General features: G+C 41.4%; 2 protein-coding genes across 4 annotated transcripts in view; one reads left to right on the top strand and one right to left on the bottom strand.

Annotated features, from left to right (window-relative positions):
- Positions 1-1,844: 1,844 nt before the first annotated feature.
- Positions 1,845-4,382, top strand: gadd45aa (growth arrest and DNA-damage-inducible, alpha, a). Its single transcript, XM_064942296.1, has 4 exons — positions 1,845-2,021; positions 2,731-2,832; positions 2,976-3,189; positions 3,494-4,382. The coding sequence occupies exons 1-4, from the start codon at positions 1,972-1,974 to the stop codon at positions 3,605-3,607; spliced, it is 480 nt and encodes a 159-aa protein (XP_064798368.1). The 5' UTR covers positions 1,845-1,971; the 3' UTR covers positions 3,608-4,382.
- Positions 4,383-7,065: 2,683 nt separating this feature from the next.
- Positions 7,066-25,318, bottom strand: part of gng12a (guanine nucleotide binding protein (G protein), gamma 12a) — a 67,789-nt gene continuing 49,536 nt past the window's right edge. For 2 of the 3 annotated variants that reach the window (XM_064942266.1, XM_064942276.1), the window contains exons 2-4: positions 10,442-10,489; positions 10,228-10,336; positions 7,066-9,994 (exon numbers count right to left, since the gene is read on the bottom strand). In XM_064942266.1, the coding sequence (XP_064798338.1) occupies positions 9,869-9,994; positions 10,228-10,320 (219 nt within the window). In that variant the 5' untranslated portion in view covers positions 10,321-10,336; positions 10,442-10,489 and the 3' untranslated portion in view covers positions 7,066-9,868. Of the gene's footprint in view, positions 9,995-10,227; positions 10,337-10,441; positions 10,490-13,220; positions 13,382-25,318 lie in introns of those variants that run through there. The other variant, XM_064942284.1, reaches the window with a different exon arrangement.

The following is a 25,318-nucleotide window of genomic DNA, read 5'->3' as shown; positions in this document are numbered from 1 at the left end:
CAATAAATGTCGTTCCACTTCATGATTGTGTCCCACTTGTTGTTGATTCTTCACAAAAAAATACAGTTTTATATCTTTATGTTTGAAGCCTGAAATGTGGCAAAAGGTCGCAAAATTCAAGGGGGCCGAATACTTTCGCAAGGCACTGTAGCAACTGCAGATTGCCCCTTTAAGATCGTGTTTTAACTCACCTTCAAGTTTTGTTCAGCCCTCTGAGCTTCCTTGGCGCCATGTTTATTTTATTTGATCTTTATTTATCGAGGAAAGTCAGTTAATTAAGGCCTTGGAACAGTGGGCCTTGTTCAGGGTCAGAACGACAGATTTTTCTTGTCAGCTCCGTAGAGGAACCGAGTTTGGAGGAGAGAAATACCCCTGAAAACTCAGCAGAGGGCAATGAAATTACATTTGGTACCACTGGAACTAATTTTTCCAGGCATGCATTTGTCTAAAAAGCATAAAAGAAGCTGGTTATGCCAAATGTAGATACAAATGTGTAAAGATGCTGTGAAGAGGAAAGGAGCGGGATTCTACTACCTGTGACATAACAGTCCAGACCTACAAGCAGATGTCTAGACTGGACACCCACATACATAGAAGAAATACTATTCCACTGTGTCTTGAGAAACAAAAGCCTGAGAGACCACTGGCCATTATCCCACTGTTGCCACCTATATGGTGATTGAGGAGGGAACCAGCAACTATGTAGTAATGGAACGTGTGCACTGTCACCTCTGCCATAAGGCACGACCTCTTGTCAGAGGGCATAACATCTCTTGTCAGAGGCCGTAAGCCAACACTCCCATAGGGAGAAAGTAGTCAACGAGAAGAAGCACTGCATTTGATCCTGAAAGGTAAATTGTATTTATATTGCCATCATACCAAAGATTACCGATATATTAATATTGACAACCATAATTCCCAGCTCATCTTAGTTAAAGATAAAATAGTCCGAATAATATACTTTTTTCACCTTTCCTATTTGAAGATGGGCCTCTGAAATGTAGGCCTCATATTCCTTGACTCATATTTTTCTTCGTGCTTGCATAGGCCAGCCTACTTACCTCGCAAAGTCTTTGTCACCATTCTCGCGCCATGCGTTTGTACTTTCCCCTCCAGGAGCAGCGGTTTTGCACGCTCTGCCGACTGTCCAATCAGAAACCGGTAGCGTCTCGTTGCTTTGTCTCCATACCCGGCTCTTTCTCATAACAGGTGAGGTTGCATAATTTCCCTTGCAAAATACAGGTGATCAGGTCATCATATGGAGACCATTTCCATTTTCGATAATACAATTGATAAACGTATTTTTTTCTGGTTTATGAAGTTGACTTCTCGACAGACATGGTATATCATTCTATGATGGTTTAGCATACAGAGTAGCCTAGTAGTTCAGGGCAACTTTGGAGAACTTGTCACTTGATTACCGCTCTCTTTTACTTGTCATCGTTCTTTAGACCCTTTGGATACGTTTGTGTATGTGTGTGTTGTGTGCTTGTTACAAAATGCACAAATGCACTGACAGATAGCGATACAGTCAAAGCATTTCTTTCAAACTTTTGAAATGTATTTTTTCATTCATTTTTTGAATAACTAAATTGACCTTGAATAACACATTTTGACCGGTTTCCTAACGAGGCACAGCACCTCACATATTGTAGCTGCAACAGCTGGAGAGAAACCACGCCTCTCTAAAATCGTCTTCCAATCAGATTATCTCATTACTGTTGCCACTCAATTTACAGCCATTCCCCACCCAGAAAGGATCTTAGTAAATTAGCATGTGGCCAATGATGTTAAGTATGCAAATATTTGACATTATCCTATGCACTTGCATTGTTCTTGCGATATTATCTGTGGACACCGGTTGTTGTCTCATTTCCAACAGCGATAAACAGAGTAGCTTCAGTGTCAAAACTTCACCCGCACTAACAGTGACATATCAGCAAGAAATATTGTTGTCTCGATTTTGATTTCATGTGCAAAATGACATTTGAGGAACTAAGTGGGGATTACTCTGCAGAAAGGTAAACTACTTTAAAGCGCTTTCGTCAATGCCAGTGCAACTTGCAAATGGCTCTCTTTTCACTTGAACTTGGCAAGCAATGCAAGCATTAACATTTCAAAATGAATGCTGAAAACTTCGGTGTATTGTTATTCAGATATTTAACTTCTGTAATGTTGTCTAAGTCATTTGACAACGTTGCTATGACTTGGTTAGTTGGCTTTGTTGAAGTATTTGCAGTATTCGAATATGTAACGCCAGCTTTTCTGTTGAGCTCACGAGACGCGTTCCGGCCAGCCAATCTGCAGTTAGCCTAACACTGTAACGCCGGTGTCAGGTAATTTTAGGGAAACACTTTTGACCTGAACTTAAAACTTCAGTGTAATTGACTATCTTTGTACTCATCATACAATTAGGAGTTTTGTCAATTATGGAGTGACATGCACCGAAAAACAAACGCGGTGTCAGAGTTTGAACTTGCAAATCAGTCAGTTGGCCTCGCAGCTAGGTCAAGGTACAGAACTACCTACGCTAGCTAGCTAGCTAACGTTAATCCTCGTAAGGACACGATAGCCAGCTCCTGCGCTTGGCAGTAACGTTCGTCTGCCAGGTCAGATAGACGAGCCCTGGCATACCCTCCTTTTCAATAAGTTGAGCTTTGCCCATGCATATGTGAAAGTTGATGTGAGTTTGATGTTCGTTTTAATAATACACTATTTTCTCTGTTTTAGGATGGATACAGTGACAAAAGCCTTGGAAGAGGTTCTCTCATCAGCATTACCCCAAGGATGCATTACAGTAGGGGTCTATGAAGCAGCAAAATCACTGAATGTGTAAGTAGGCTACGCTTTAAAACCAATGAGAGTTCAAAGTTCCAATGATGTAGTTTTTGTCTATGCATGCTTGTTTAGAATGTCTGCAATTTCATGTTCTGTTACTGTGTTACTAACCACATATCTGTTACTTTCATCATTAGAGATCCAGATAATGTGGTTCTGTGCATCCTGGCAACAGATGACGAGGATGTAAAGGACGTGGCCCTTCAGATCCACTTCACCCTGATCCAGGCATTCTGCTGTGAGAATGACATCAGCATCCTGCGTGTGAACAACACCAGGCGTCTGGCAGAGATCCTCGGCGGAGGGACACAGGGGGGAGAGCCCATGGATCTGCACTGTGTCCTGGTCACTGTAAGTATCTATTTCCATTTTATTCATCTTATATAGTTATTTTCTTTTACTGGGGCACATGAGACACTCTCTGGACATGCCAGAACATTCCCACACCCACTAATTACTCACTCCTTGTGTCCTGTAACCGAACAACTCTTGCTACTAATGACTTCTGTGGAATTTTCATTGAGGGGAAATAACTTGAATTGCTCATCGTCTTGAAACTCCCAGGTGTTTATCTATTTTATTGCAGGCCATAAAATCAAGCATTAGGATACTTTTGCAACTATTGACTCTCTCTCTTTTTCTCTTGTCTTTGCAGAGCCCACACTCCTCCTCCTGGAAAGACCCAGCCCTGAGCAAAGTGAACCGCTTCTGCAGGGAGAGCCGGTGCATGGACCAGTGGGTACCCATCATTAACCTCCCTGAGCGATGAAGGGTCCCCACAACAGCAAGACCTGTGAAGGCCTCTCTCTGTACGGGAGTAGAGTGATCCCTGATGGACACACTACCCTGGGAAAATTCCTGATGGAGGAAAAAGAAGACAAACAACCACAAAATAAAGCATTTTGAGAAGAAAAAAAGAAGATCAGATCCAGCCATCTAGATGGGATACAAAATGGGGTGGATTTCCACTGGGTCTGGTGGAGTTGAACTATCAGCTATGGCAGTCAGGGCGAAATGACGAGGCACTTTTTATGTTCAGTCACGAGACCGAAACCGACGTCTGTGCTTTTTAACGGAAGATGGACACACTGTACAGAAAGATAAAATCATGTATGGCAGAGCACTTCACCTTGTGGGGACTTAAAAGATTGAGAGAAACAAAAAGATGAGCTCTTCTGTAGCCACTGTTGTTAAGACAACCAAGGCCTCTCTTTTTGCCGAAACAGAGCACTTGTAGAAACACTGGACTTGTTGTATTTTTGTATTCACAATGTTGATGTTGTCTTTACTATTGTTATATAATTATTTAAAAAGGGAAGGGCTAAATATCCAATGAACAGTGAAGATACTATGCATTCAGTCAGTGTTTCCATTGCCAACAGTTTTTTACACAAGTGAATAGTTATTTTTTTACAGTTAAGTTATTTCTTATGATATTTAAATGTATTTATGTTTACAATTTTTATACCATTATCTCTCTGCAATTGTCTGTAAAGACACAGGTATATTATTGTTGTCAATAAAAAGTATTTTTGGAGCCAGAACTTGATGGTCCTCATTCATTTTTTTTCTTCATTTCTGGAAATGTAACCAAGCTAGTTGAGCTTTGACCCCTCTGACAGTTGTATAGGGAATCACGTGTGGATCATGGAGGTCACACTGGCCTCTATGGACTCTGTGACATCCTCATCCCTGGGTGACAATAGCCCCCCTCCACTCCACTCTTTGTTCTGCTTGGGTCAGCAAGGCCGAGCTCATTCATCCCGAACGGTTTTCACCCGTCCTGAGTTCAGCCCATGATTGAGCTGAGTGCCCTTTCTGCATACCTCTTTGAATGCATTACGTCTGCCTGCCGCCTCACTAGGAAAAGTACTGCACGCACATTTGCAGCACATTTGACAATCCGGGATTCTGCTCGGTACAAATGCTTTGATTTTTCACTTGCATGCAAAACTAGCTATTGAATTAGACAATAGTGAGTGCTCAGGTGAATAAAGGAAGAATGGAAACAGGAACAAAGTTCACGGCTTCAACTAATAGTGTATGGGCCAGTGGGGACATATTACATACAATGCAACATATTACAACACCTCTGCTGGGGTAGGTAATAGTGTAAACTCATGCAAAAGCAAGGCTTTTTGAGCCGGTTCGTCTTTCACAGGGAAGGTGTGTTAGAGGACACATGACTGGAAGTCTTTGTAAAGCTTTGTAAGGGAGAATGCAGTGGGTGCAGATTGTGTAAACCACCCACTCCTTCCTCCACTTGCTATTGAGTGACATGCTCACATGTGACGCTGGCGTCGAGTGTGGATGATGTCAGAGCTCATGTAAGGCAGGCTTACCCCCGTTTCATTATGATCACGAGAAGAGCTTGTCACCTTTGCAGAACACAACCCAGTTTCTTTCCACATGAGAAGGATATTTCGCTGTTGTGTGTTCATTGTAATTGGCTTTAAGAACCTTTTGGAATACTGTTAAAAAATATAAAACAACTCTAGATATTTCCATAGCTCAATGATTTTTTTTATTTTTTATATAGTTTTATTTTTGTAGCACAAACTAAAAATAAGTTTTAAATGGATTCTACTATATTTTTATTAATAATATTGTATATTATATAGTAATAACACCGTATTGGGTAGACCTTCCCGACCACACTGTGTTGAAGATTACCTTGATGTAACTTATGTTTGTGACCGACCGGTGGAGGATTCTAACACTGATGTCATGTGGTATTGTGTTGGTGTAGGGGAAAGGTTATTTTTTTATTATATATAATTAGGGTAGGGTTGATGTAAGTGTTATGCTGTTACTGGAGGAGTTCAAGCAAAGGATTTGACAATCTCCATGCTTTAGTATCTACCCAACCTGCTCCTTGGGTACCCCTGTGCATTCAGGTTATCACAATCAACACACATTTTAGAAGGTTGTATAAGGCAATAAAGACTCAGGTAATGACAGATTTCATATTCATCAGACTCATATTTTCCACTCAAAGTATCTGGGGGGGAGGTCTTGAGACAATGTTTTACATCTACAGGACACTCAACGTGTTACACTTACGCAACAAAGAACACTACTAATACAATAATAACAGTGTAGATCTCTATAGAAAAATAACAAACCAAGCACAAAAGTTGAATAACTTGTGTAACAACAGTGTTATAATACCATGAGGGTGCACTGGTTGGTAGTAGCCAGTAGATTTGATGCCATGGTTGGCACGGAGGGGGGGGACTGCCAACAGTGCAGAGATTGGATTGACACTGCCCCGCCCCTCCCCGCATCCCCCACATCAGCACATTCCAACACACTGACACTGTAACTGCCAAGCTTTCACAGAGGGAGGCCCGCGGTCAGTCGGCCTGCCAGGCCTAAGCAATGTGCACACCAGGGTCGCCCTGGAACACAATGATATTGTGCTCACCAGGATTACACTGTGTGCTTCATGGCTGATATGTCTGCTTCGAGCTGATATCAATACACTGCTACTGTGCAGCCAGGCTTGTGCACGACACTGTGCCATAAGGCTTCCACTGTGAGATGGTAAAACTGTGCCTAGCTTTCCAAGCTGCAAGAGGGAACCATAGCTAAGATGTCTCTTTTGGTTGCCATCCACCATTTTCCTCATAGTGGAAAAACAACATGTTTCCCCACCAGCTGCCCAAAGATAAGGACAGAAAATCAAGGGCAACAAGCTTCAGGCTATGCTGACAAATCCCCAAAATAGCTCCTCCTCTCTCGGAGAGCGGAAACAAGGGTTTCGTTACATTCTATGTTTAGCTCTCTCCTGTTCACTGGGCCCAGATGGCCATGAGCCAAGACCTATTCTATTCTCTTCATGGTAAGGTATAAATACATGTCCGCTAGAACCCACGCAATGGGAGGAAGCAAGGCTAGGCCATAGATAACTTGCAGTAGCTCTCTTTAGGCCACATGACTGGAGCTGAGCCAAACTGCTGAGTGGGTGGGAGTCCTATAGATGAGCTTGGTCTGCATCCCCTTTTAATTTGAATGTTATTCCCTTCTGATCTGAGTGACATTGGATGCTACATTTAAATATTACGCTTTCTGAGATTCATTGTTAGATTATCTTAACGTAAATGGGCACAATGTACTCTTGCACATGAGGTAGTACAAATCGTCAGACTCATAATGAAAAAATACTTCCCTGAGGGAAGCTAGCATGTTACGCGAGAAAGCAACAAAGAGGCAGACAAAACAAGGTGCAATGATAGAACCATGTTTAATAACAGTAGGAGCAACTGTACTACGGCAGAGAGAGAATAAAGCTACATACAGATGTCTTTAATCCACCAGATTCACAAGGGTCACGTAAGAGTCTCCCAAAAGGTACATTAAGGCCATTTCTGGTATGCTGGTTGAATCAGAATTATCTGGTGATGGCACATAAATTAACGGTAGCCTGATTTAGCGTACTAAGTTTGTGGCAATTAAAACCCATTGTTAGAGAGAAACATAGTCGAGATACAATTGTCATTGCTGAAGAATTCGTAATGGATTACTGGGTTTCCTTGTCTCTGATTTCAAGACCTTTATGACTAATGAAGTACCTTTTAGAGGAGGGAGGCAAACACCAACAATACAAACAGTAGCACCAGGTAAGTACAATCAGACATGTTTTTGTTTCTCTTTTACTAGTGACAAGGCGTAGACATAACGATGGCACGATTCAGTTAGAAATCACTGCAATTCAGCACAGAAAGATTCATTGTTCCCAAAAGATAATTGTACTTTCCAGCCCGTAGGTGCTAACTACACAGATACAGCTGGTTAGTTTCATGTAGATTTGTCACGGGGGACATGTTCCCAACAGCTGATAGACATACAGCACATTCTATTCCTTACTGTTCAACAGGACACTTATCTCTGGACTTTGGGGTCAGCCTTGAATACATGATATAGTGCACATGGTTGGAGTGAAAATCATTTATTACATTGTTAATTACAACCCACACGCCCAGCTGATGCATCTTCTATGGTCTCTCCCAACGGAATACTTGTACCTCTTTAAAATACCAAACTATACATTAATTATATGATCTCTATCATAAATAATATGTAAGGCGACTTGGCTCACAGTGTTAGGTTATGTAACACCTGGTTTAATGGCTGGGAGGAGTGCTGTATACTAAGGTTGTCTAGGTGAATGACCTGCCTCAGCAATACATTGCAGTTTCCTATCCGACAATTGGCATTGAGTTGACATATGCTCTGCACTAACCAAACACTTCTGCTCTTTACATTAATAGACGGCTCTGATGATGTCTACTTCCTCCATTGGTCACTGACAACCCAGGTGACTCCCTGCTAAACCAGGAAGTTATTAATAAACAGCATGAGTCAATGGGGAGAAGATAATACAGTCAAATTTCCCAACCCTGACTCCAAAGCCTAAAATACATTATATACGGTCATTGTAACAGACATGACAGCAGATACGATTGAAGACAAATAACAGACTTGTTAAAGTGATGGATGGACACCATGGCTAAATCCACTGAGCTAAATCAGACAGACTCTAACAGTCAATGTCCCAATGTACACTGCCGTTCAAAAGTTTGGGGTTACTTAGAAATTGCATTGTTTTTGAAAGAAAGGGCATTTTTCTGTCCATTCCAATAACATCAAATTGATCAGAAATACAGTGTAGACATGGTTAATGTTGTAAATGACTATTGTGGCTGGAAACGGCTGATTTTTAAAGGAATATTTACAGTTGAAGTCGGAAGTTTACATACACCTAGGTTGGAGTCATTACAACTTGTTTTTCAACCACTCCACAAATTTCTTGTTAACAAACTATAGTTTGGCAAGTCGGTTAGGACATCTACTTTGTGCATGACACAAGTCGTTTTTCCAACAATTGTTTACAGACAGATTATTTCACTAATAATTCACTGTATCACAATTCTAGTGGGTCCAGAAGTTTACATACACTAAGTTGACTGTGCCTTTAAACAGCTTGGAAAATTCCAGAAAATTATGTCATGGCTTTAGAAGCTTCTGATAGGCTAATTGACAAAATATGAGTCAATTGGAGATGTACCTGTGGATGTATTTCAAGGCCTACCTTCAAACCCAGTGCCTCTTTGCTTGACATCATGGGGAAATCTAAAGAAATCAGCCAAAACCTCAGAAGAAAAATTGTAGACCTCCACAAGTCTGGTTCATTCTTGGGAGCAATTTCCAAATCGCCTGAAGATACCACGTTCATCTGTACAAACAATAGTAAGCAAGTATAAACACCATGTTGTGCACCGGGGCCTCCAACTCCTCTTTCTAGAGCTAGTTTGTTCTGTTCTGTGAAGGGAGTAGTACACAGCGTTGTTCGAGATCTTCAGTTTCCTGGCAATTTCTAATATGGAATTGCCTTACTTTATCAGAACAAGAATAGACTGACGAGTTTCAGAAGAAAGTTCTTTGTTTCTGGAATCGAACCCACAAATGCTGATGCTCCAGATACTGAACTAGTCTAAAGAATGCCAGTTTATTTGCTTCTTTAATCAAAACAACAGTTTTCTGCTGTGCTAACATAATTGCAAAAGGGTTTTCTAATGATCAATTAGACATTTAAAATGATCAACTTGGATTAACTAACACAACGTGCCATTGCAACACAGGACTGATGGTTGCTGATAATGGGCCTCTGTACGCTAATATAGATATTCCATTAAAAATCGTCCATTTCCAGTTACAATGGTCATTTACAACATTAACAATGTCTCCACTGTATTTCAGTTCAATTTGATGTTATTTTAATGTACCATTTCTAAGTGACCCCAAACTTTTGAATGGTAGTGTATATTCTAACTGTTTACTGTATGTTATGTATGTAACTATGGCAAGTTCAGATTGAGTGATAAAATACAGCATTTTTCATTAAAGGGAAATGTTACAGGCTTTAAGGCAAGATTGATGGATGAGCAGTGGTTTTAGATCCCAATTCTCCCCGGAAAATAAAATACAGGCAACATTAAGAAGCAAACAGATAAATAAAAAGTCTTCACTACAATATGGTGCAGGGCTTTTTGTCCTTGAAGGGGTTCTCTGAGGCAGGTATGCCCATGAGCAGAGGGTCGTACTTGGCGTGTTCGCCACAGTAGTGCATGATGTCCGCAGAGGCTTTGGATACCTACAGGACAGAGAGACATGAGAGTGTGAATGGGAGGGTTTCTGCCGACACAGGAGTCTCACACATACACACCCATCCCACAAGCACGCGTACACAGACACTCACTGACAACAGATCATCCTTAGCTGCAAGTTGGTGTCCATTTAGGGAGACAATTAGGTAAGGACCAGAAAATGTACTTCATTGTTACTCAACACTGCTTTCCACTCAGTCTAACTTTCAGCATACCATACCTTTATCCTCTCAATACTGGCCTCTATCCTCAGCTGTTGTACTGTCCTCCTGGCTTGGGCTATGTTGTTAGAGCTTGGCATCTTCGATGACATCTTGGCCTCCACACCACTATATGCATTAAGTATAACAAAAGTGCCTCATAGAATAGAACGTATAATGAAAAAACACAAATATAAGTACTGAAAATATATAGACAAATTGGACAACACTTACCTAGTCAAAGACTTGAAATCCAACCTTATTGAGTCTTGGGAAAAAAACCTGCACACACAAAAAAAACTGATTAAGGGCTCTTTTCAATCTGTATGGCTGAAGCATGACAGATTGCGCGATAGGAATGTAAAGGTAATTTCCGCTTGAACCGACGTATGCAGCGTTTACCCTGAACGCGGGAACATGGCCTTTCAATTTCAATTGGGCTTTAGTGCTGGACTTCTGCTATATGGACTGAATAGGGCCCTAAATCAACCTGCAATCATTTCATTAAAAGCATGACCACTCTCTTTGAAGCAAGCATTGGGACAAAACATTTCCGCCCTCCATCTTGCCCCAGATTACAAATCGGACGGTAAAGACCAACACATCTTTGACACATGAGAAGCAGTTATGACACTTTGCCAGCCACTTGAAAAATCACCGTACGGTAGAGCATGTCAAAACAAAGCAATCATATGTCGGCAAAGGGACCATAACAGTAAACAAATAATAGAACGAAAGAGCACAGTGAGATGGTGGCTTTTGTGGAGGAGGGTTACTGTTGTGTCAACAAAGCGTGATGTCAATCAGTTCTCCATTATGTCTTTGCATGATATACCCATGTTTCAGTGGTAGGAGACATTAAAGAGGCACAGCAGCTGATTGCAACAAGGCTAAACATGAGGGTTAACGGCTTCTGCTCACACACTTTCTCTTCTTAGGCTTTTTCCCATAAATAACATCACAAGGGCTTCCTCATTGTGCACAGAGACACACAACGCCAGAGTCGGTAGTACAAACCATTAAGACAAACACACACACACACACACACACACACACACACACACACACACACACACACACACACACACACACACACACACACACAAGCCGAGAGCAGCTGCCCCAAAGTAAGGTGGTGGAAACTGCCAAACTGAGCAAAATATATTTTTGCTCTGTTCGGCACCCTTTACATAAGAGAAGGCAGTTTAATTGCACCAAAGTAGAGCAGCGGATCTAAAGTAGAGAGCATAGTCCTGAGTGGTCGTGAACAGTGGGGTGAAGTTCACAGTTGGTTAGGAGGAGACATTCTCTCTGAGCTATAATTCCACTTCCTGATAATCATTTACAGGGACGATGGGAACACGCCTGGACACATCCTCTACTCGGCTTCCTGGGATCTCTGGTTTCGGTGTCTTTTTCACCCCCCCCCCCCCCCCCACACACACACACACACACACACACACACACACACACACACACACACACACACACACACACACACACACACACACACACACTTTATATTTTACTGCCAGAGACAGGAAACCTTTCGGCAGAATATATTGTGTAATAAACAGAAACATCACATGTGCAATAAAGAGGCCCACATAAATGGAGCACTACCTCCATTAAAAAAAGGTCTGCCTCATTCCAAGTGCTCTATAAGCTGAGACCGTTGGTGTTACTCAAATCCTCAACTAAGCCAATCAGCATCCAACGTTAACAGTCCTACAGTGTGTTCCTATTCCAAACACACTGTCGAGGAATTACTGCAGACTGAAATGTAAGAACTAAACGTCTGCAATCAGTGCAGTCTTCAGAATGTCATAGGAGAGTTTGTAAAGAAATGCATAGAATAAGTAAAGGATTTGAATGCAAATACACACAACGTAACAATCAAAATACAAAAGTGTGCACAGGACCAGAGCTGGGAGTCAAGCTCTCCTGTTCCTCCATTGGTTAGAGTGATTGGGTTGTTTTGTTTGACCCCTGTGCCCAACAGGATGTGGTCTCTTCTGAGGGCTTTGATGCTACAACAGGAGTCCACTGTATCTCTCTTAGTGTCCAGGAAGGAGGGAGGACTCTTGTTTCCTGGCCTGACTGATTAAAGCATGACGCTCCGGAGCATAAATAGCTCATTGGAAAAAGCGGGAGACAATAAGGATAGAACTTCAAAGCTTTTGTTGCTGCAATAAATATGTCAGATACTATCAATTACTTTCTTGATGTAGCTTTCCGTGTACAATACAACCAATGTAAAAAAAAAAAGTCAATGCCACAAGTTCAATCTCTGCCAACCCCGCATACCAGTGAAGATAAATCCATCTGAAACCAACAAAAAAACTATGCACTTTTGTTTCTTATTAACTCTTCCGGAGACTCTTCTGGCCAAGAGTTCTGAGCGGTAAAAACTCCCTTTTCCCACCTAATGTTTTTTGCTGGGTCATTTCCTGGTGTTTAACTGACATAATGACCCAAGCTAACAGAGTTGAACAGTCAATGACCAGAGGAGAAAAGTATGTTGCATCCTCCTCGGACAAAAGCGTGATACCATATTTTGTGACATATTCTGGTAATAAATGACTAGCTATTCCTTGTAAAAAATCAATTACTCCAGCATCCTTGGTCTCCTTAGAAACCACAATGAGAGACTCATTGTGTAATATTCAGAGCAACCTATTCACAGTCAACAAGTTAAAGAACACCGTTAGGGTATCACTGGCGAAAGTAAAGACCCCTCCTGGAAGCAGTAAACAGCGTCCAGATATTTATTTCCTGTTCTTGGAAAGAAGGAAATGTAGGCCAGAGCAGTTTAGCTAATTGTGTTCTGTTGTCCCTAAAGGAAGACAGTGCTTGCATTACCTAGGTCGAACAGGGTTCTGCTGATTCTGATAGAGCTGCAGTCAGTTGATGTTGGCTGTCACTTGGCAATATTTAAATTCAACCTGAAATTCCTAGAAGTTCACAGTGCATGCTTACAAAGAACAGAATATGATATACAGGACCAGCTTACCAAATGGCTGTGTAGCAGAGGTAAGCTGGTCTTGGATACTGAATCCTCGTACAGCGATGGTACCTGAATTAACTGTCGCCCCCGAACCATAGAAACTCTTCTGTGGCTTCGAAAGACCAGTTCAACCAGCCTGTAGTGAAAGGGAGTTTTCAGACCTGCCCAAGTGAGTCAGGTTGGCAAGCCTCTAATCTGACGCCAACCAACACCACCATCCTAATTGACTTTGGGAGGGCACCCCCATCCCCCTGCAGTAACTCCAAGGCATGGGGCCACACAGGCTTCATCATACAGTAGTTCTACCGTCTAGGATCAGAGAGAGGACCACCCCATAACATAGCCCACCCCATCGTCCCCCCAACACCACCCTCCAGCCCTCATATGTAAACCTCAACAGGACCACCAACAGCACAGAATAGAGCAGGCCCACTATTCTACTGTACCTTACACACACACACACACACACACACACACACACACACACACACACACACACACACACACACACACACACACACACACACACACACACACACACACACACACACACACACACACACACACACACACACACACACACACACACACACACACACACACACACGCTATTAATTAACATTACATTCCAAGCACAATGCTTGGGAGTCCTTGTGAGTCACTAGAAAGAATAGAGTTTGCTCTGAATAGGCTCTGTAGCTCAGTTGATAGAGCATATCACTTGCAACGCCACAATAGTGGGTTTGATTCCCGGAAACACCCATATGTAAAATGCATGCATGACTGTAAGTCCCTTTGGATAAAAGCATCTGCTAAATTACTTATATTATATTCAGCATATTACTTGACACCTCTGACAATATGTGTGCAGCTGTACAGCTTTGCCTGACGCCAGCACTTATAAACAAACATTTTTGCAGGAGTTTTAAAAAAATCATTTAACGTCATCATGATTATATCTATAGAAGGCTATGGCTTATTGAAATGTGTTCATTTAAGTTGTCTAAAGACATCGTGTGAGGCTATGGGCGTCTGCCAAACAAGTGGTGACGCCAAAGTTTCCTCTTTTGCATGGAAACAGTGTAATGGCGCGATATTTGGAGTCTAGACAGAAGTCTGTCTCTTTGAACTTTTTTTGAGTTCAAAGCCCTGGGCTGCGAGCCAAAATCGGTCTCTCCCTCACACACACAGGGTGTTTTTCAATATGCATATTACCGTGCTCCGAACACGCACATTGGAGCACAGGAGGGTCGGAGAATGAGTCCAAATCAAACTATCCGAAACGGAGCACCTATCCTGCTGTGTAAATTCTCCTAAACTGCTACAAAAAGTCAAATCTGACAAAAGCTGTATCCCATCTACCCATTATTTTTTGCTTAAACTAAATAAAATAAACTCTCACAGCTCATACGTTGCCTTACTACAATATTTGATATGCTATTAAATATATACTGTGTTAATTTTGGCATGTTTACCTGCCTACAATTCTCTTACTATGGGCTTGTGCATAGATCAAGTCAGTAGGGCTAACTAGCTAGCAAGCTAGCCATGAAGAATTGACAGTTAGTCACCTAGCTTGATAACATTAGTTTTAGGTGATTTTTTGCTATTAAACAAGCTGGCTAGCTAGAGTATTACGATTCACATATATTAGGTTGTCGTTGGTGATGAAATATCACTTCCTTACATTATAAAACACTTTTTTTTTACATTACATTTTTGTAATTTAGCCGACGCTCTTATCCAGAGCGACCTAGTGCATTCATCTGAAGATAGCTAAGTGGGACAACCACTTATCACATTCATAGTAAGTACACATTTTCTCAATAAAGTAGATATCAGCAAAGTCAGAGCAAGTAAGGGGAGTCTTCAAAGTTATTCCTGCAGGTCGCAAAATGCAACATTTGCATGACGAGCTGAATTAAATCTAAAAAGCTTTGAAGATAAAAAGCTTGCGGTACGCTCAATGCTCCGTTGACATTTCACAGAGACATGCTTGTTTTTGTGAGAAGTCTTTGAGAAGAAGGATGACGAGTTGAACGGGAAAACGAGCCTGTTAGGTAGTTCATTCTCGCACAGCATCCAGCCTAGCTGATGCGATGCTGTGCAATTTTCCTTATTTTTGATTTAGTCACACAAATTTTGGCCATCATACAAGGGTAAAACTCCAATAAATTTTGAACAGATTATGATAGAGACATGAGGTTCATTTTCTTAGAGGATTATCTACACATGGCAAACGTATGTGGACACCCCTTCAAATTAGTGGATTTGGCTATTTCAGCCACACCCGTTGCTGACAGGTGTATAACGTCGAGCACACAGTCATGCAATCGACAGACAAACATTGGCAGTAGATAGGGCTGTGGCGGTCATGAAATGTGGTCAGCCTGTGATTGTCAAGCAAATAACTGTTAATTGACAGTAAAATGTGGTCTATTTCAGAAGAACAGAATAGCATATATGGCTATGGGCTACACTAGTTCATTTAGCAGACATTTTTGGCATTTGGCATTATTTGGCATTATTTAATATTATTTTATCGTATGAAGAATACAATTGAACGTACCTGAGTAAAATGAACATAGCTGAGTAAAATACAAATTATATTTCCTCCAAATTATTTGAGGGAGTGTGCACATGTGGCTATTCTGTGTTGAGTGTTTAACAAAGAAACAGGTACTCCTATATGCTGAATTTAGAGTTATTTATGTAACTTTAGTTGTGATACAAACATTGAGCTATATGTTTAAATTAATAATACATTGAAGGCTGCATGATGCGACACTAACGATGATTTGAAAAGCATTGCATGAACGGCGTGATCTCTGCTTTGTTATTTGCGCAGGCTGTACACGATTCATCAGTATCTCATTCACAAGTTGACAAGCACTTGATAATGCATCGCATTTCCCAGCAGCATCCCCTTTGTGTGGCCCTAAATACACCCATGCCTTTTGTGTGGCCCTAAATACACCCATGCCTTTTGTGTGGCCCTAAATACACCCATCCCCTTTGTGTGGCCCTAAATACACCCATGCCTTTTGTGTGGCCCTAAATACACCCATCCCCTTTGTGTGGCCCTAAATAAACCCATCCCCTTTGTGTGGCCCTAAATACACCCATGCCCTTTGTGTGGCCCTAAATACACCCATCCCCTTTGTGTGGCCCTAAATAAACCCATCCCCTTTGTGTGGCCCTAAATACACCCATCCCCTTTGTGTGGCCCTAAATACACCCATCCCCTTTGTGTGGCCCTAAATAAACCCATCCCCTTTGTGTGGCCCTAAATACACCCATCCCCTTTGTGTGGCCCTAAATAAACCCATCCCCTTTGTGTGGCCCTAAATACACCCATCCCCTTTGTGTGGCCCTAAATAAACCCATCCCCTTTGTGTGGCCCTAAATACACCCATCCCCTTTGTGTGGCCCTAAATACACCCATGCCCTTTGTGTGGCCCTAAATACACCCATGCCCTTTGTGTGGCCCTAAATACACCCATGCCCTTTGTGTGGCCCTAAATACACCCATGCCCTTTGTGTGGCCCTAAATACACCCATGCCCTTTGTGTGGCCCTAAATACACCCATGCCCTTTGTGTGGCCCTAAATACACCCATGCCCTTTGTGTGGCCCTAAATACACCCATGCCCTTTGTGTGGCCCTAAATACACCCATGCCCTTTGTGTGGCCCTAAATAAACCCATCCCCTTTGTGTGGCCCTAAATACACCCATGCCCTTTGTGTGGCCCTAAATACACCCATGCCTTTTGTGGCCAGCGGCCGTTGTGCCCTTGGGCTGAATATAATAATTAGAATTCCCTTCTCCGGCTGCGTGCTACGAAGCACCTCTCACTCACATGACTATCCATCATGTGATCGGGTCTTTCTCACAGGCTGCAAGTGAAGACAGACACATCAGGGATGCAACTGCAAGCTTCCTTATCCAATTCCGAGGTGCATATTGAAGATATTGGAAGAACTGTCCACATTCACTTTTCGTCAGCCAACAATATGATTAGGACTAACAAACAGCAAAAACACTAGCCTATGTCAACCTACTATCCCCCATAATACAAAGGTTGACCTATTCTATTCTGTGCAAGAAATAAATATTCCAAGCAAAGTCTGGGACAGTTGTGGGTATAACCGCAAATGCCATTAGCAGGACAACACCCTTCTCAAAAGTGACCGCAAATGTGATTATTAATGTAATGCTTTTATTATAAAAGGTGCATTTTTATGGTGAAAATTATCTTCCCCAAACTTGGAACTCACTCGGTGCGGATTAATGTGCTTCATTTTGTGAAGTTATTTGGCCACTTTAGTTGTGATACAAACCTTATCAAATACAAATAGGCCTATGGGCTAGGCTATATGAGTTGTGCGACTAAGATTTTTTTTTTATCGCTAAAAAAAGGCATGTACTGTTTCTTGCCTTAAGCTGGGCATCATTCACAAGTGATAGGCTAATATTGTCACCCATCAGACTACTCTTGATTTAATAGTGATGGCATATAAAAAATTAAATACAGTATCAGTCAAAAGTTTAGACACATAAATTCAAGGGTTTTTCTATATTTTTACTATTTCCTACACTGTAGAATAATAGCGAAGACATCAAAACAATGAAATAACACATATTGAGTCAAGTAGTAACCAAAAAAGTGTTTTTAGATTCTTCAAAGTAGCAACCATTTGCCTTGATGACAGCTTTGCACACTCTTGGTATTCTCTCAACCAGCTTCATGAGGAATGCTGTCTTGAAAGAGTTTCCACATATGCTGAGCACTTGTTGGCTGCTTTTCCTTCACTCCGCGGTCGAACCCATCCCAAACCATGTCAATTGGTTGAGGTCAGGTGGTTGTGGAGGCCAGGTCATATGATGCAGCATTCCATCACTCTCCTTCTTGGTCAAATAGCCCTTACACAGCCTGGAAGTGTGTTGGGTCATTGTCATGATGAATAACAAATGATAGTCCCACTAAGCGTAAACCAGATGGGATGGCATATCGCTGCAGAATGCTGTGGTAGCCATGCTGGTTAAGTGTGCCTTGGATTCTAAATCAATCACAGACAGTGTCACCAGCAAAGAACCCCCACACATCACACCACCTCCTCCAAGCTTCATGGTGGGAACCATACATGCGGAGATCAGCTATTCACCTACTCTGCGTCTCACAAAGACACGGCAGTTGGAACCAAAAATCGCAAATTTGGACTCATCAGACCTAAGGACAAATTTACACCAGTCTAATGTCCATTGCTCGTGTTTCTTGGCCCAAGCAAGTTTCCTCTTCTTATTGGTGTCCTTTAGTAGTGGTTTTCTTTGCAGCAATTCAACCATGAAGGCCTGATTCACAAAGTCTCCTCTGAACAGTTGATGTTGAGATGTCTGTTACTTGAACTCTGCGAGGTGCAATTTGAGGTGCAGTTAATTACTGATTTCTGAGTCTGGTAACTCTAATGAAATTATGCTCTGCAGCAGAGGTAACTCTGGGTCTTCCTTTCCTGTGGCGGTCCTCATGAGAGCCAGTGTCATCATAGCTCTTGATGGTTTCTGCGACTGCACTTGTTCATTGGAATGCATTCCAGATGACTACCTTATGAAGCTGGTTGTGAGAAAGCGCTTGATGGTTTCTGCGACTGCACTTGAAAGTCCAACTGCACTTTTTACCTTATCTTCTGTATACCACCCCTACCTTGTCACAACACAACTGATTGGCTCAAACACATTGAGGAAAGAAATTCCACAAATTCACTTTTAACAAGGCACACTTGAGAGAATGCCAAGAGTGTGCAAAGCTGTCATCAAGGCAAAGGGTGAGAAATACCTTCAGTTTCACTCCACAGATGTGAGATCTGAATGTGAACTTTCCTACAATGCAGGACACTTAAAACAGGTACTGTACTTGAGGTTTAAAAGTGCCTCTGAAGTTTATAATTTCCTATTTGAAATTTCAAACTTGATTTTCCCTTACTAAAAATGTATCAACCCCTACAAAAAATGGTTAATTAATGCTAATCCACATAATAATTCACATTTTCTGTTGCTGCAGTGTTGTTTTCCTGCTGTAGCAAGTTTGTCTCAAATTAAGATCCTACAGCTGTATGTTTGCTGCAGGAGTTCCCTTGTCTGCAGGGGAAAAGCTCAAAGTAGCTGTTCACACCAGTCGAGCCGTGCTCTTTTGCCAGTATGAGCATTTTCCAGCTGAGTCTGTGAATAAAATAAAATCGTTTTCTCCTACAACACCATCATTGTGGTTCATAGAAGAGCAGCCCCGCTGGCAATCACTTGTTTACAGTAAACACTCTGTTGTGTTCACTTCGTTACCCAGTTTACCGAACACCATAAAAGACCATTGGTTTTGCTGAGTAAAGTAGGATAGTTTTACGAGTCGATGAGAGAGAGAAACAGAAAAGCTGCTGATGGTAGGAGCTTGTGTTTGTTGAAGTGTGAGAAACATCGAGGCACTGAGGAGCTAGAGAGGATGACATCATTCCATTCCCACCAGAAAAACTGCTCGGAGTTGTTCAGCCTTTAGCTTGCCAAGCAACTGTTGTCATGCACACTGGTTGAGACTGCACTGGTCCAGTCTTTCTGTTGGATCCCTTTTGACACCTAGGCCAATCGAATAGCTCGGACAACTCGAACAGTAGTCGGTGGATGTTAGAAATAGAAAGATTAGATCATGCAGACAAGTCACAAGGTTCCAGTGTTTGGAAGAATGTAGTGCAGTGAGAGTTCAGTAACTTCATAAACCTAGTGGTTATTTGAGCTGTACCATTAGTAGTTCACAGAGAAAAAGCTGCAGGGGTGAGACATTGGTGACGTCAGTTCTGGGGTAAAAGATGAGGAAAAAGTGCACCACCCAAAGAAGAGGGCATGGTTCCAGAGACAACTTAGCTTGGGTGACCCCACCCAGTCTGGTATTAGCATTGGTGGCAAATGAGAGTCAAAGGTAATCATTAAGGGCCTGTGTTCTTGGTACAGCCACACCAAGACCATGTTAGCCTGCTGACCTTAAGTCCTGATATTATCTCTGGAAGCCACCATAACACACCACAAGTATTCAGGTCTCAGACCAGGTGGCTCGTCATGCAAAGCTATGCCAGCGAACTACCTCCACCGACTACGGAAGATTACTTGATATATTTCTGTTTCACACACACAAAAGACACTTGTCCAGTACTGTACTCATATAGTCATTTCCTTGTCCACACATACCTCCAGACATACATGCACACAGGCGCTCTTTATTAAAAAACAGTCGTGTTGCTTTTAGAGGTTTCACCCAATGCTCAGCAAGCTCTGGTCCAACAGCACAACACAGCCCTGTCTAGACAGCTGCCTCTAGACTGAACTCATTTCAGAAGAGTCGACAAATCCCAAATTCCCATGTAATTGCTTTAGGCTCATTTCTGCTCCATGCACTCTTCAACCCATGTTGAGTCTTTACTGACAGAGCAGCCATAAAAGTGTCCTCTAGAGATAGAATGCCCACCTCTGGGAAGAAATGTTATCCTGTTAGCTGGACTATTTCTGCATTCAACATTGCTGTCGTAGAATCTTCGGCATGACGATATCTCGTAGGCGAATAAATCAAATCAAATGTTCTTTTTCACATGTGCTGAATACAGTTTCTCAGTCGCATACAAGCAATTTTTGTGTGGAAACATGTTTAGCAGAACAGCAATGATCAAATGCTTAAATACATTTCCAGAACTAATGATAATTTTCTTGCCTAATTACCTGACTTGCATATCTTATAACAACTTATGCAAAACTTTAAATAAAAATGTCATCAGTGAATACAAAATTCACTGTTTAGTGTTTTGTTCACAGAATTGAATACGTTGTTTCCCTCAGAAGAGAAATGTGTGCAATTGTGTTCCCTGTTTCCGGCAATCAGTACTTTTAAGTCACTTTAGGTAACTCATAAGACATCATCCTCGATACTAACCACATTTTCATCCACAATTTTATGCCAGTTAAGTCATACTGACTAAAAAAAATAATTTAGGACATCATTGACGGAAACAGGAAGCTTCTGTATAATTTTACAAACGCCGACAGATAATTTGTTTGTTTGACATGGTGGGATCTTTTAATGTCGGCAAAATGTATAACGTGACCTCCCACTGGTGCAGTGGTCTAAGGCACTGCATCGCAGCGCTGAGTTGCCACTACAGCCGGGGGTTCGATCCCAGCCGGCTGTGCCTGGGGGACCCACGGCCTGGCGGAGCACAATTGTCCCAGCTCCGTTCGGGTTTGGCCGGGGGGGCTTTAGGAGCTCTAACGTCTCCTTGTGGCGGGCCGGGCACCTGCAAGCTGACTTCGGTCGTTAGTGGAACTTTGTTTCCTCCGACACATTGGTGCAGGCAGGGTTTCAGGTTAAGCGAGCAGTGTGTTAAGAAGCAGCGCAAATATTGATATGTCACGCGATGATCTGGTGTGTGGTCCTCCCACTACGACTCAGGAAATCATGCAGTTTATTAGGCTACATTTAATTACTGACGATGAACTTCACAGGGTGGTGAACGTTGATCTTGATGCTCCTTTCCAATAAATATTGAGAGTCTGATTCTGGTGACATTATGATCGATGCTTGACTGTCGTTTGACAAATAAACATATTATCCATAATAACCTCCTACCCGCACAGCTTTTCTGTACTGTATCTGTGAGCTGTTGGCTAGAGCACAGGTGTCAAGACCAGAGTGGTCACATTTACTAATAACACAACAGCTTTTGTGTCCCAAAACAGTAGAGTTGAAAATGTGATGGAAACTCGACATGGCGGGATCTTGTGAACTCTGTTTAGAAAATCTAAAACATTGTTCCAAAATGTTTTACGTGTTTGAGAAACTCTAATGTTCTCATATGCAATAATACCAACAACCCATGATTGAGACTTTAGATATTTATTCAGTACATGAAAACAAGCGAAAAACGGGATTTAAGAATATTTGCACGAAAACATGTCAGCAATTGGATGGAAACCTAGCCATTATAGAGCTTTGGTGTAGATTGAAGCCTATACATTCATATCAGTTGTTTCTCTCCATTGTATTCACCTTCCCTTACTTCTGTTGTGGATTGTGTTTCTGTGCACCATTGGAAAGTCTTCAAAACAATGAGCAAACCAGCCTTTGTATTGAATACATGTCATTGGATTGTTATGATACTGAGGAAATAATCCTGCACGCAATGTGCTTGAAAAAATATATTTCATTTGATGTGCATGAAATTGTTTGTAATTCCAAGTTTGATCAGCATGATCTACTGACTGTAAAGAAAATGTATCATCGACTGGGATTATTAAAGCCAGACTTACTTTTTCTTTTGTCTGCTTGGACTCAAGAGAAAAGTAGGGTTACATTAATCTTTTGCAGGCAGTCTAGTTCTTTTGACAAATCTATTTGCAATTTTGACTGTAAAATATAATTAGTATGAATGTATTTATGTTTTAGGAAGGCAACTACTTTTAAAAAACACATTTACTGAGCTCTGATCCTTGTGAACTCTGTTTATAAAATCTACAACTATGATCCAAAACAATATACGCATTTGAGAAAATATAATGTTCTCGTATGCAATGATACCTACAACCCATGATTGAGAGCCACTCTGGACATTTGCGGTGTTTGAAGAGTATATTCTACAAATAAGATGTCTAAAATGAGCATAATCAAAAAGAGTACTTTTGAGATATTTATATTTTGCATGTTGAATAAATGAACATGTTTTTTATTTCAGAATCTAGAATCTTACTTCATAATTGAGAGAAAACTATAACGAGTATAATGACACCAAGATGTTATCTGTATCATGTACGGTTCACAGATCACATGATCTTACAGGAGACATGTACATTATACTGTTGAAGTCGGAAGTTTACATACACTGAGGTTGGAGTCATTTAAACCCGTTTTTCAACCACTCCACAAATTTATTGTTAACAAACTATAGTTTTAGCAAGTCTTTTAGGGCATATACTTTGTGCATGACATAAGACTTTTTTCCAACAATTGTTAACAGACAGAATTTTTCACTTATAATTCAATGTATCACAATTCCAGTGGGTCAGAAGTTTACATACTGTGCCTTTAAACTGCTTGGAAAATTCCAGGAAATTTAATGGTTTTAGAAGCCTCTGATAGGCTAATTGACAGCATTTGAGTGAATTGGAGGTGTACCTGTGGATGTATTTCAAGGCCTACCATCAAACTCAGTGCCTCTTTGCTTGACATCATGGGGAAATCTAAAGAAATCAGCCAAGACCTCCAAAAAAAATAATAATTGTAGACCTCCACAAGTCTGGTTCATCCTTGGGTGCAATTTCCAAACGCCTGACGGTAGCACGTTCATCTGTACAAACAATCGTATGCAATCATGAACACCATGGGACCACGCAGCCGTCATACCGCTCAGGAAGGAGACACGTTCTGCCTCCTAGAGATGAACGTACTTTGGTGCGAAAAGTGCAAATCAATCCCAGAACAACAGCAAAGGACCTTGTGAAGATGCTGGAGGAAACAGGTACAAAAGTATCTATATCCACAGTAAAACGAGTCCTATATTGACATAACCTGAAAGGCCGCTCAGCAAGAAATCCACTGCTCCGAAACCGCCAAAAACCAAGACTACGGTTTGCAACTGCACATGTGGACAAAGATCATACTATTTGGAGAAATGTTCTCTGGTCTGATGAAACAAAAATAGAACTGTTTGGCCATAATACCACCGTTACGTTTGGAGGAAAAAGGGTGAGGCTTGCAAGCCGTAGAACACCATCCCAACCGTGAAGCACGGGGGTGGCAGCATCATGTTGTGGGGGTGCTTTGCTGCAGGAGGGACTGGTACACTTCACAAAATAGATGGCATCAAGAGGAAAGAAAATTATGTGGATATATTGTAGCAATATCTCAAGACATCAGTCAGGAAGTTAAAGCTTTGTCGCAAATGGGTCTTCCAAATGGACAATGACCCCAAGCATGCTTGGCGTAAGGACAACAAAGTCAAGGTATTGGAGTGACCATCACAAATTCCTAACCTCAATCCTATAGAAGATTTGTGGGCAGACCTGAAAAAGTGTGTGCGAGCAAGGAGAACTACAAACCTGACTCAGTTACACCAGCTCTGTCAGGAGGAATGGACCAAAATTCACCCAACTTATTGTGGGAAGCTTGTGGAAGGCTACCCGAAATGTTTGACCCAAGTTACACCATTTAAATGCAATGCTACCAAATACTAATTGAGTGTATGTAAACTTCTCACCCACTGGGAATGTGATGAAATAAAGAAAAAATAAAGAAATAAAAGCTGAAATAAATCACTCTATTATTATTCTGACATTTCACATTCTTAAAATAAAGTGGTGATCCTAACTGACCTAAGACAGGGAATTGTTACTAGGATTAAATGTCAGGAATTGTGAAAAATTGAGTCTAAATGTATTTGGCTCAGGTATATGTAAACTTCCAACTTCATCTGTAGTTCTAAAAGGGGGCTACATTTTCCAATTTCAGCATTTTAAATGTCCTTCCACCCAATGAAGTTCCTATGTTAGAATTGCCAGAACAATGAGATACCAAAAATATTGGAATGGTGGAATCGCCAACTTATAATGTACTTTTATGGCTGTTGAATACCAATACATCGCGAAGCAACTGCTCTCCATGTATCCCATCTTGATCAAGCAATCTTCTGTCTCTTATGTAGCGGGCGTAAAAGAAACACAGTAGAACACAGTAGCCTGTTGGAAACTACATCTCCCTACTACATCGCACAGTACTGGCATGATCTGATTTATCTCAGGATAAACTGCAGCGCATGTGCGCATTGAGCTCACAGAAGAAAACGTAACGAAATGGAATTCAATTAGTTGTTAAAAAACAAAAAAATAACTGACATACATGGTGAATTGCTCAGCACTACCCACTTGTAAAAAATGTATCCTTGTTCACCCTTTACTTGATGTAGGCCTAAGCATCTTATAAATGCAAACAGTTCTGACCTTTCATCATTCCAGCCAGTGATTTCTTCAAGAAAGGAAGTGCATTGTTTAATATTTTAACAGGGCACTAGAGACCGTACACACAC

The sequence above is a fragment of the Oncorhynchus masou genome, chromosome 3 (assembly GCF_036934945.1).
Source record: "Oncorhynchus masou masou isolate Uvic2021 chromosome 3, UVic_Omas_1.1, whole genome shotgun sequence".
NCBI classification, from domain to species: Eukaryota; Metazoa; Chordata; class Actinopteri; order Salmoniformes; family Salmonidae; genus Oncorhynchus; species Oncorhynchus masou.
The sequence above is the reverse complement of the archived record's forward strand: the minus strand, read 5'-3'. Positions and strand labels throughout refer to the sequence as shown.

Bases quoted from the DNA above. Each gene is read 5' to 3' on its own strand.
- gadd45aa (XM_064942296.1), top strand. From the start codon at position 1,972: ATGTGCAAAATGACATTTGAGGAACTAAGTGGGGATTACTCTGCAGAA. The intron at 2,022-2,730 runs GTAAACTACTTT...TCTCTGTTTTAG, and splicing joins GGGGATTACTCTGCAGAAAG to GATGGATACAGTGACAAAAG. The intron at 3,190-3,493 runs GTAAGTATCTAT...TTGTCTTTGCAG, and splicing joins TGCACTGTGTCCTGGTCACT to AGCCCACACTCCTCCTCCTG.